Source organism: Mobula hypostoma, chromosome 3 (genome assembly GCF_963921235.1).
Source record: "Mobula hypostoma chromosome 3, sMobHyp1.1, whole genome shotgun sequence".
Lineage (NCBI taxonomy): Eukaryota > Metazoa > Chordata > Chondrichthyes > Myliobatiformes > Myliobatidae > Mobula > Mobula hypostoma.
Window position 1 is genome coordinate 188,443,888 of NC_086099.1, and position 12,178 is coordinate 188,456,065.

A 12,178-nucleotide genomic window follows, 5' to 3' on the forward strand; every position below is an offset into this window, starting at 1 on the left:
AACCAGGTAAGTTTACAGGGAGCCAGGGAACGAGGAACCCAATGCAATTAAAGGAAATACAGGAACCAAGGTCTTAGTGAGTGAACATGAGATAGGAATTAGCACCCAGTGAGCCAGATGTTGAACGAAAAGGAGCTCCATATAGTCAGTAACAGATCATCAGAGTGTTTGGTTTACTTGGAGATACCATTTAGCTAAGGGTTAGTGATTTCTGGAAGATGGCTGGATGTTCATTACGTCTTCCCTCATCATGTTCTACAACCTTCCATGGAGTGTGACGTGGAGTTAGCAAACAGTTGAAAGCAAAGATTAGGAAATCAAAGGGCACGAGTTCAGTTTCTCCTCACTTTCTCAACCGTAAACCATTATTAAATTCTCCCATTGCATTGTAAGAGGTTGTGCTGATCCTTATAAAAATGTGATTTGGATGTGGCACGAACTACACAAAAGGGAGGTTCGGTAATTGCTTTCAAAGTGCAGTTAGATATGTCACAGTTCAGTGGAGAAAAATGGAGAGTTAGACTAATTGTGTAGCTCTGACAATGAGTCATCTTTGATATCATTGACCAAGTGGCCTCCCTCATGCACTATCGCTCCAAGCTTTTGTGCCAAGTTTTTCAATATGTGCTGTACACGTCTATCCCATGGACTTACTCCTCATCTTTGGGAGGAAAAGAGGCAGTATCTTTTCTATGATAGGTTTAGAGTGCACTTTCTCATTCTTATTGCATGTGCATCTTTCAAGCTCTTCAGGGAAAATCTACATTGCTTCATTACAGAGCCGTCATCTCATCTCAATCACCTCATTTCAGAGATGAATCACTGAAGCACTCGAGATGGCCCTGAGTCAGTACAGACTGATATTCTGGAACTGAGCTCATTGCTGGATCTCCTTCTCTGTTCACCTTGAAAACCATCATTCGCATCTACCACTTCAATCACTTTGCTTAACCATTTTCTCTGACAGCAGAGTATAGTAGACACTTGACTACTCACCCTCTGTGTTGTTTCATGAGTCTACACTAACTTTGTTTGCTGTTGCATAGCAGTCTTCATTTATCCACCAGGAAGTAATATGAATCATACTAATGCAATATTATTTATTGTGAATTATCTTCAGGTTCACATATGAGATTGCACCAGTGTTTGTTCTGTTGGAATACATCACGCTGAAGAAAATGAGGGAAATGATTGGCTGGCCTGGAGGATGTGGAGATGGAATATTCTCACCTGGTACATGTGACTTTGTGACTTACTTTTCTGGTACTGTTAAATTAGGAAGAATAGCAGCCGTGGAATAATATGTCATTACTCACCAGATTAAAAAGAAAAGGTGCTAGATAATTACGTAATCTCTTCCAAACTATACCACATGTAAGACAGAGAAGAATCCAGTTATGACTTCTTTAGAAACTTTTTCACCCTTTTGGAATAGTTGAGATTTACACTTGGTAGCCACTTTATTCTATAATGGTGTGGAAACCAGTGTCATCCTCTGCTGCTGTAACCCATCCACTTAAAGGTTCAAAGATGCACCTATGCACACCACTGTTGTAACACGTATTATTCTCCTCTGACCCCATTCATTAACAAGGTATTTTCACCTACACAACTGCCACTCACTGGAAGCTTTTTGCTTCTTGCACCATTGTCTGTAGTCTTCAGAGACTGTTGTGCATGAAATGTGCAGGAGATCAGCAGTTTCTGAGATACTCAAACTACCCCATCTGGCACCAATGATCATTCCATTGTCAAAGTCACTTAGATCACATTTCTTCTCCATTCTGATAGTTGGTCTGAACAACAGCAGATCCTCTTGGCAATGCCTACATGTTTTTATGCATTAAGTTGCTACTACATAATTAGTTGATTATTTACGAGGGTGATTGATAAGTTCGTGCCCTATGGTAGACGGAGATGAATTATACAGCTCTCATTACATGCACATGCAGGTCAACTCTTTGAGTGATTATGCAGAAAGTTTGAAGTTAATAACCCATCTCCTTCTACCTTAGGCCACGAACTTATCAATCACACCTGCTGTGGACACTTTCTGGAGGTCCAAGATCCGTATGCTCCATGACCGCGGGTGTAAATGTAGGAGGGACTATGTTGAAAAATAAATGTGCTAGGTTTTTTAAAATTGACTCCTTCTACCTTAGGCCACGAACCTATCAGTCACCCCTCGTACATTAGGTATACCAGTGTACCTAATAAAGTGGCCACTAAGTTTATGCTTTGCTTAGACTTTCGGGCTAAAATGCCAATTGCTTTGTCAATACGTAACAAGATTAGCTGAAACATGTCACAATACTTGCTAAAATAGTGAAATATTTAGTCTTGGAATTTACTGTAAATTTCTGATGTAACATTGGTCTAAAAGTCGCAATGCAAAAGTTTTTTTTTCCTCAGAGAAATAATGTAAAAGTGGTTTTAGCAGATTTTACACCAAATACAATAAGTTCAAATTCCTCCAAAAATTTTCAGTTACTCCCAAGTTACATGTTCTTAAAAGTATTACTTCAACTCAGCAACATGGTGTCAACTGGAGGCCAAAGATCAGTAAAAGTGAGTTTTCTTCATTTATACTTATTCTGAGCATATCAAATTTGCATTACCCTAATCAAAACGCACACAAAATGCTGGAGGAACTCAGCAGGTCAGGTAGCATCTTTAGAAATAAATGAACAGTTGACATTTTGGGCCGAGACCCTTCTTCAGGACTGAGAAGGAAAGGGTAAGATGCCAGAGTAAAAAAAGTGGAAAGAGGGTAACAGGGATAGCTGGAAGGTGATAGATGAATGCAGGTGGGTGGGAAAGGTCAAGGGCTGGAGAAGAAGGAATCTGATAGGAGAGGAGAGTGGAACATCGGAGAAAGGGAAGGAGAAGGGTGCCCAGGGCGAAGTAATAGGCAGATGAGAGGTAAAAGGTCAGAGCAGGGAATAGGGGAAGAGGGTGGGGTAGATTTGTTCACCAGAAAGAGAAATCCATATTTATGCCATCAGGTTGGAGGCTATCCCAACAGAATATAAAGTGTTGCTCTTCCACGTGAGGATAGCCTCATCTTGGCACATGAGGAGGCCATGGACCGACACATCAGAATGGGAATGGGAATTAAAATTCAAATGTTTGGTCAGTAGGAACTCCTGCTTAGAAAACATAGAAACATAGAAAACCTACAGACAATTCAGGCCCTTTGGCCTACAAAGCTGTGCCTAGCATGAACTACTTAGGCTTTACCCATAGCCCTCTATTTTTCTAAGCTCCATGTAGCCATCCAGGAGTCTCTTTAAAGACCCTATCGTTTCCGCCTCCACCACCGCCGCCGGCAGCCAGTTCCATGCATTCACTGCTCTTTGCATTGAAAAACTTACCCCTGACATCTTCTCTGTACCTACTTCCAAGCACCTTAAAACTATGCCCTCTCGTGTTAGCCATTTCAGCCCTGGGAAAAAGCCTCTGACTATCCACACGATCAATGCCTCTCATCATCTTATACACCTCTATTAGGTCACCTCTCATCCTCTGTCGCTCCAAGGAGAAAAGGCCAAGTTCACTCAACCTATTTTCATAAGGCATGCTCCCCAATCCAGGCAACATCCTTGTAAATCTCCACTGCACCCTTTCTATGGATTCCACATCCTTCCTGTAGTGAGGTGACCAGAATTGAGCACAGTACTCCAAGTGGGGTCTGACCAGGGTCCTATATAGCTGCAACATTACCTCTCGGCTCTTGAACTCCGCTTGTGGCAGATGGCGGATGGTGCAAAGGTGCTCCACGGAGCAGTCCCCCAGCTCACGATGGGTCTCTCCAGTGTAGATGAGGCCGCATCGGGAGCACTGAATACAATAGATGACCCCAGCAGATTTGCAGGTGAAGTGTTGCCTCACCTGGAAGGACCATCTGGGGCCCTGAATAGAGGTGAGGGACGAGGCCCATGGGCAGGTGTGGTATCTGGGCCGGTTGCATGGGTAAGTACCAGGAGAGAAATTAGTGGTGATGAAGAAATGGACAAGGGAATCAAAGAGTGAGTGATCTCTGTAGAAAATGGAGTGTGGCGGGGAGGTAAATATATGTTTAGTGGCAGGATCCCTTTGGAGATGGTGGACGTTGCGGAGGATAATTTGTTGGATGCGGTGGGTGATGGGGTGTTAGGTAAGGCTACGAGGAACTCTACAACTGGTGGGAAGATGGGGTGAGCGCGATGTACAGGAAATGTCGGAGATGCGGGTGAGGGCAGCATCAATGGTGGAGAGAGGGAAACCCCATTCTTTAAAGAAGAAAGACATCTCTGATTTCCTGGAATGAAATGCCACTTCCTGGGAACAGATGCAGCGGAGATGAAGAAACTGAGAAAAGGGAATAGCATTTTTACTGGAGGTAGGGTGGGAAGAGGTATTATGGAGATAATCGTGAACATCAGTAGGCTTATGAAAGTTGGTTGAGAGTCAGTCTTCAGAGATGGAGACAGAGAGATCGAAAAAGGGGAAGCAGGTGTCAGAGATGGACCAAATGAATTTAAGGGCAGGGTGGAATTTAGAGGCAAAGTTGATAAAATTGATGAGCTCAGCATGGGTGCATGAAGCAGGGCCAATGCAGCTATCAATGTAGTAAAGGAAGAGTTGGGGACTATATCTGGAGAAGGCTTCGAACATAGACTGTTCCACGTAGCCAATGAAGTGACAGGCTTTGCTGGGGAGCATGCGAGTGTCCATGAATACCCTTCAAGTTTGGAGAAAGTAGGAGGAGCCAAACAAAAACCGTTTGAGGGTGGTGACCAGTTATGCCAGATGGAGGAGGATGGTGGTGGAGGGGGATTGGTTGGTTCTTTTGACAGGAGAGGAGTGAAGAACTTTGAGCATTCGTGATGGGGATAGAAGATGAGGCAGTCAGGGCCAGGGAATTGAAAGTTACTGAGGAGATCGAGGGTATGGGAAGGGTCATGGATGTAGGTGGGAAGGGTCTGAACCAAAGGGGATAGAACCCAATATGTGTTCTCTGGCTTCTAAAAAGTTCTCTTTACAAGCAAGTTGTTCAAACGTTGCATAAGTATTTGTATCTAAATAGAAAATTCAACCTCTGACTTCAAAGGAATGACTCAAATCATGTGTATAATGATATAACAAATCATGCATTGATTGCTGCCAATTCAAGATCAGTTTTAGGCAATTGAGCATTAATGATTGTGTAATGAATTCTGAATCAGATTTATTGTTACTGACTGACGATATGGAACATGTTGTTTTGTAGCACTGGTATAGTCCAAAGACACTAAATTGCTGCAAATTACAGAATAAATAGTTAAAAAGAAAGGAATAACAAAGTGTTGTCCATTGGTTAATGGACTGTTCAGAAATCTGATGGCAGAAGGAGAGAAACTGTTTCTGAATCACTGAGTGTGGGTCTTCCGACTTCTATACTTCCTTCTCGATGGCAGTAACGAGAAGAGAGCAGGTCCTGGATAGTTGAGATCCTTAGTGTTGGAATCTGCCTTCTTTAGGCACTGCCTCTTGAAGATATCCTTTTTGGTGTGGAAGGTTGTGCCCGGGATGAACCTGGCTGGGTCTACAAGCCTCTGAGTGTTTGCTAATATACATCTACAGAAATCTGTAAGTCTTTGGTGACAGACCAACTCTCCTGAAACTCCAAACAAAGTAGAGCCCTGCCCCTAAACTCTCTGTATCTCACTTTTAAAAGCCTCCTGCTTGCCAGATATCTCTTCACCTGTTATCAGCCTGACACAATCAACCCCAGCTAGTTCCTGTCTAATGCCATCAAAATTAGCCTTGCCCCAATTTAGGGCTTTAACTTGTGGACCAGCCCTATAATTTCCCATAATAATTTTACAACTAATAGAATAGTAGTCACTGGTCCCAAAGCAATAAGTTACTTATCAAAATAGCCAACAATCTGCAGACCTGTTTTTTTTAACATTTTATGAAGAAATTCCCACACATGACCCAATTTCTATTAACGTTCAGCTTCACTTTATTGAGAGTAATTTGAAGCCAAACAAGTCTCCGAATTCATCTTTTTTCTAGGTTTCCATCTTGCTATCAGATTCGACATTGGACCATAACACTCTGCAACACCACTGAGAGGAGTCTGTGCAATATCTGTATCGTTATTTGGAAAGTTTTTTCATCTGTCATTCATGTAGTGATGCTGTCTGTAGATCGAGCAACCATTTACTTCACCCAGTTGTTGAGGGACCAGCAGCATTGTAGATAATGGAAGGGCTGACAAAGTGATTAATTAATTTTTATAAGGCAGTTAAAAATAACATTCCCTGTCTCACTGCAGCTGTCCTACTGTTCAATGGTGAGATTTTTCTTACATAATTCCAAATTACACCCTAAAGGTATTGGCACCATTATTGACACTTATAAATATCACCTTGTACTTTTTTTAGACTGCTCCATGTCGAAATCAGGTCAAGGAGAGTGAAACCATTTGTGGTGATGCAAATGATGTAGGCCTGTCAGCAAAAGGAGAGCAAAATTCAACTCTTGGGCTGGAGGTGTAGAAAATGAGCAACAATAGGTGGGGTTTTTGAATAAGGTAGTGGGTACATTGTCTTCTGAGGGGTAAAGTGATGTAACCATTATGAATTGGCTTGTCTGACAACTCAATGACTAAACCCACAGTATTAGTGAATGTGTGAGATACTTTAGCTCATCCCACCACTGAATCCACACACCATGGTCTTCAGTGTATACACCACGTCCTTTAGCTTTGGATGAGGCTAAGGAGAAGTTTAACTGCAACCTTGATAAAACCTCAGTCCACACCTCAAATGGAGACTAACTGATCCTTGCAGGTGACTTGAGGAAAGGGGATACAACCCAAGGCAAAGGTTAAGTAGAAAAGACTCACTTAACCGGTGTCTTTCTGTTGACCAAATGCTTGGAGCATGGCCTCGTTATAAGAAGCACCCTGCTACATCAGAGAGACAAGTGCAAGATGGCACTTCAAGTATTATGACATGCTAGAGTATATCATTAATTGCACAAGGGATGAAGAAGATTTCTGCATGTCACTCATGTCAGGACATAATCTTGGACTTCTTGATGGAAAGACCCCAGTCAATTTGATTTGACAGCAGCATCTAAAGCTCCATTGCGCTGAGCGCTGGTGCCCCCCAGGGCTGTGTGCTCAGCCCACTGCTCTTCACATTGCTGATTCACAACTGCACTTCTAGATCCAGCTCAAACCGCATCATCAACTTCACTGATGATAGGACAGGGTTTGGCCTCATCAACAACATTTGTGAGTCAGCATACAGAGAGGAGGTAGCGAGGCTTGTAAAATGGCAAGAAAACAGCACTCTGAGTGTCAACGTGGACAAAACAAAACAGATGATTGTGGACTTCAGGAAGGTGCAGGTTGACCACTTTGCATTGCACATCAATGATTCTGCATGGAGAGAGTGAAGAGCACAAAGTTCCTTGGTGTGCACATAACAGCTGATGTAACCTAGACCCATAACATCTCCTTTTAGTAAAGAAGGCACGGCAGCATATACATTTTTCTTAGGAGATTGAAGCGGGGTAATCTCCCTGCCCCCATTCTAACAACTTTCTCCAGGACTGCCATCGAGAGTGTTTTGTCTAGCTGCATCATTGTGTGATGCAGAAGCTGAAAGGCATCAGACTGCAAAACCTACATCATCATCATCAGGTGCCGTGCCCAGTTTGAGCTTTGACTGCCATGGCCCACACACTCCTGTTTCAGGTCAAGTGGATCAACTCCTACAGAGATTAGTAACAACTGCTGACAGGGTTACTGTGATCTCCCTTGCCCCTATTTGCAACATTTACTGGGAGCATTGCAGACGAAAGGCCTGAAGCATATTTGAAGATCCGTACCAGCCATTCCCCAATCTGTTTGACCCACTAGCGTCAGGAAGGAGGTACAGGAGCATCAGGACTAGGACTGCCAGACTGAGTTACAGCTGCTTCCCTAGGCTGTGAGACCAATGAATATCCTGCTATCACCAATGTCTCGTCACAAGGACAGCGAGATGTCTACTGTTTACTGTATTGTTTATTGTTTGCCTGTGCTGCACATTACATGCATTTTGAATTATATTTTAATAACTTATTTGTGGTTATACTTTGCTTTATGTGCCGTGTGTGCTGTATGTTTTATGGGTGCAGCGTGGTCCTGAGGATTGCCCTTTCATTTACTGTATATATGGTATGCACAGTCTGATGACCATAAACTTGAGCTTGAACTTTGCATACTGCATAATGGCAGCTGCTGGACCAGCCACAGAATGATGTGTTCTATTATCTCCATCAACTTCATCAGCATCAACAGAGCACGTCTGTAATGAGCTCTTCGGGCCTTTGCTGGACGCTGGAGAGCATTGGACTCTGAGGTTTTAGAGCATCTGAATTAGTTAATTGTTGTTTAATGGGAGTCATTAATCATTCAGAGCTCCTTGTGTTTTTCTCGAGCTCTTTGTAATGCGGTTTCCTGGTACTTTCTGTATAAGCTTTTAAGTTTACTTAGATCGGCTGAGGGATTCTGTGTTACTTGTATTATTTAAGCGATGCCCAATTAGTGCTAATCACAGGGTCCTAGTTTTGAGACTGTTACTTCTCACTGCGTTGCTCAGCCGAGCCACCGATGTCCTTTTGGAAGTATTATGAATAAACTCTCATTGCCATCTCTACTTCGGAGTTTGTCTTTCCTCCGTACTTGGGTTCCGATATTGCCAGCACACATCACAACTATTGCTATAACATCAACGACACCACAAAGCCTAGTCTTCATGGACAATGCTTCTAGTTAACCACCATTCCATCGGAACTCCAGTCAGTACAGTTTATGGGCTGTTCTGAAGTCTGAAATAATTGGCCCCTGTAAAAGACTTCTCGCTTCAGCAAGTAAAACCAGGCCTGGATTGATGAGACTGACCAGGAGATCAAGAGCTAATTAACCCCAAACATGACCTTTTCCTGAACTGGAAGCTCCACTTTGTCTCAAAGGAGAAACAGCTCAGCGGTTATCTGAAAGTGGAGCAGATGCTAATACAGCTGGGGGCATCAAAGATCAGAGTTCAGTTCCGGTGATCTCTGTGAGGAGTTTGTACATTCTTTCAGTGACTGCATGGGTTTCCTCTGGGTGCTCCATCTTCCTCCCACAGTCCAAGCAGGTGCCAGTTAGTAGGGTAGATGGTCTTTGTAAACTCTCTTGTGATTAGGCTCGGGTTAAATAGGTGTGTTCTGCACAGTATCTCTAAATTTAAAAAAAACACCTAAGATTGGTGGAGATGTTGATAATTGCCTAAGAGTACAGATGGGCATAAGTCAGCTGGAAATTTGGAAGAGGTACAAGCGGTGGAATTTAACCCAGACAAGCGTGAGGAAATGCAACTTAGCTTGTCTAATGCCGGCTGGAAATGCATGGTAAGCAGCAGGGAGCATTGATATGGAGGGGGACCTTGGATACCAGTTCATAGCTCCTTGAAACTGATGATGCAAGTGGATAGACTGCAGAAGAATGTGTTTACTTGCTTGCCTTCATAGGCTAGAGTATTGAATATAAGAGGAGGGACATCATGTTTCATCTGTTCAAATAGGCCACACTAGAATATTCTGTGCAGTTCTGGTCTTCCCACTCATGGAAAGGATTATAACACTAGTAAAAGTGCAGAGGAGGTTCACCAGGGTGTTGCCTGGAGTGGCCACAAGGAGAATTTGAATAGGCTGGCATTGTTCTCACTGGAATACAAGAGGCCGAGAACCAAATAAATATTTATAACATTATGGGAAGCGTAGATGGGTCATAGAATTGTTCCAAGAGTAGGGGAGTCTGAAACATAAAGGACATAGTCAGAATGAACATATTTAAAGCCAATCTGAGGGACAACTTTCTCTCACAGATGGTGATGGGTATATGGAGCAAGCAGCTGGATGAAGTGGTAGAGGCAGATCCAATGGCAGTGTTTAAAAAGCATTTGGAAAGGTACATGGTTAGGAAAGTACTGAAGGTATATAGGCCACATGCAGGAAAATAGGATTAGTGTAGGCAGGCATCATAGTCATCATGATGAATGGGCTACAATTCTACACTACAGAGACTGTATCCCAACTCTACTCACCACTCACTCTGTTGGACACCACTTGCTCCAGCCTTGGAATAGCCTGCTGCTCCCACTCAGTGTCCACCTCAAGACCCGGAAAAACAGATCAGATGTGAGTCATCCTCAGTCCTAAGGCACCATCTAAGGATGAGGAGGAAGACATATCCCTTTCATTTTTCTTACCCATTGACTGGGATAAGTGTACAACATATCCACCACATCTTTCCAGAGTTGAATTTCACCAAGTTTTCAACCATTCCTTGCTAGTTGAAACACTCAGAGCAAATACAGTATCTACAGTATATTTCAGACTCCTCTACTCTTGGAACAAGCCTGAGACCTATCTATGCCTCCCATAGTGTTATAATATGGAATATATAATAAACTATCAAACCAAATATATAGCATGAATGTGATTGAACATGAATCTATGATCAATGAGGTTATATCTGAAATCAGAATGCAAAAATATTTTAGTTATTTCATCTGAAATCCCAGTTGTCTTACTTTATATAGGTTAGATGGGGCAGAGGCTAAGGGAGAGGTGTAAGTATTGAAGAATAGTATAGAGAAAAGCTGCAAGGTTTTCTTTCATTTACTAATATATTAACAATTTTCCAGTATTGTGTGCTTGAACACAGAGCTAATTTCTCTGCCTGGAAATTACAATCCACTAAAACATATAGATCTCAAGCTCACAAATACAATTTTATCATCTCCTGCACGTCCGTTATTTGAACAAGCAGTTCACGCTGATTTGCTCAACAATTAAAATCAAAGTAATTTGTTTCTAAGATGCTCTGCCTTTATACTTGAGCTCCTTACTGAATTAATTCTGGTTAAATGCTCATTAAATAGATCTATGGTTATAACATATTTCATGACAGGCAAAAAAAATCTCATCCATTATTTTCTGGATTATTTTGGTTCAGTGGCTATCAAGAATTGTGCTTGACTATTTGTTTAATAACTGCGGGTTTCAAGATGAATTTAATTTGCAGAACAAAATGATGCAAATTCTTCGCTTTGCAAAACCACTCTAAGTTAATGGTTCAGCATAAGGCTTCTCAGTCCAAAATATTAACTTGTTTTCTCTTTCCGTGGATGCTGCTTGAATAGGTGCGTTTTTCCAGGATTTCTGTTTTTGTTAGCATAATTTAACAGTTAACTGGTTGCTTTGTAGTGTTATTGGACTTATTCATTGTTGTATATTAATTTTCAACCCGGGATATATTTGCGCAAGAAGACTTTTTCAAGAGGTTCCCATTTATTTCTGAAAAACTGCATGGGAATGCTGCCGTGATTCAGGAAGTTGCTGTAAACTGTTACTTCTTGACTGAAGCTGGATAACTCTTCATAAATTGGAAGAGGTTATTCGGGGATGGATTGCAATAGTTAGTTGACCACAGATTTTCTCAGGCTTTTCAGTGCATCGTCTGGTTTCTCCTATCACCTTGGAAGGTCAATAACTATTTTGAAAGCAGACAGCTGACCCAATTGAATGTGAACACGAGGAATTCTGCAGATGCTGGAAATTCAAGCAACACACATCAAAGTTGCTAGTGAACACAGCAGGCCAGGCAGCGTCTCTAGGAAGAGGTACAGTCGACGTTTCGGGCTGAGACCCTTCATCAGGACTAACTGAAGGAAGAGCTAGTAAGAGATTTGAAAGTGGGAGGGGGAGGGGGAGATCCAAAATGATAGGAGAAGACAGGAGGGGGAGGGATGGAGCCAGACCTGGACAGGTGATTGGCAAAGGGGATATGAGAGAATCATGGGACAGGAGATCCGGGGAGAAAGACAAGGGGGAGGGGGGAAAACCCAGAGGGTGGGCAAGGGGTATAGAATGGAGATCAGTGGGGAGGGTTGGGGGGGATGAATGAATATCAGTGGGGAGGGATGGGGGGGATGAATGGATATCAGTGGGGAGGGATGGGCCACCACTAAGTCCATCTTTCCCTCCCCCCCCCCCGCTTTCCGCAGGGCTCGCTCCCTCCCTCCCAAAACGTCGACTGTCCTAGACATGCTGCCTGGCCTGCTGCGTTCACAAGCAACTTTGATGCCAATTAAATGTGACATGTTTT

General features: G+C 42.7%; 1 protein-coding gene across 1 annotated transcript in view; it reads left to right on the forward strand.

The window, feature by feature from the left end:
* gad2 (glutamate decarboxylase 2) overlaps positions 1 to 12,178 on the forward strand; it is a 113,925-nt gene that overhangs the window by 55,078 nt on the left and 46,669 nt on the right. Inside the window, exon 7 of the mRNA XM_063044264.1 lies at positions 1,121 to 1,233. Within this exon, the coding sequence (XP_062900334.1) occupies positions 1,121 to 1,233 (113 nt within the window). The remainder of the gene's footprint in view (positions 1 to 1,120; positions 1,234 to 12,178) is intronic.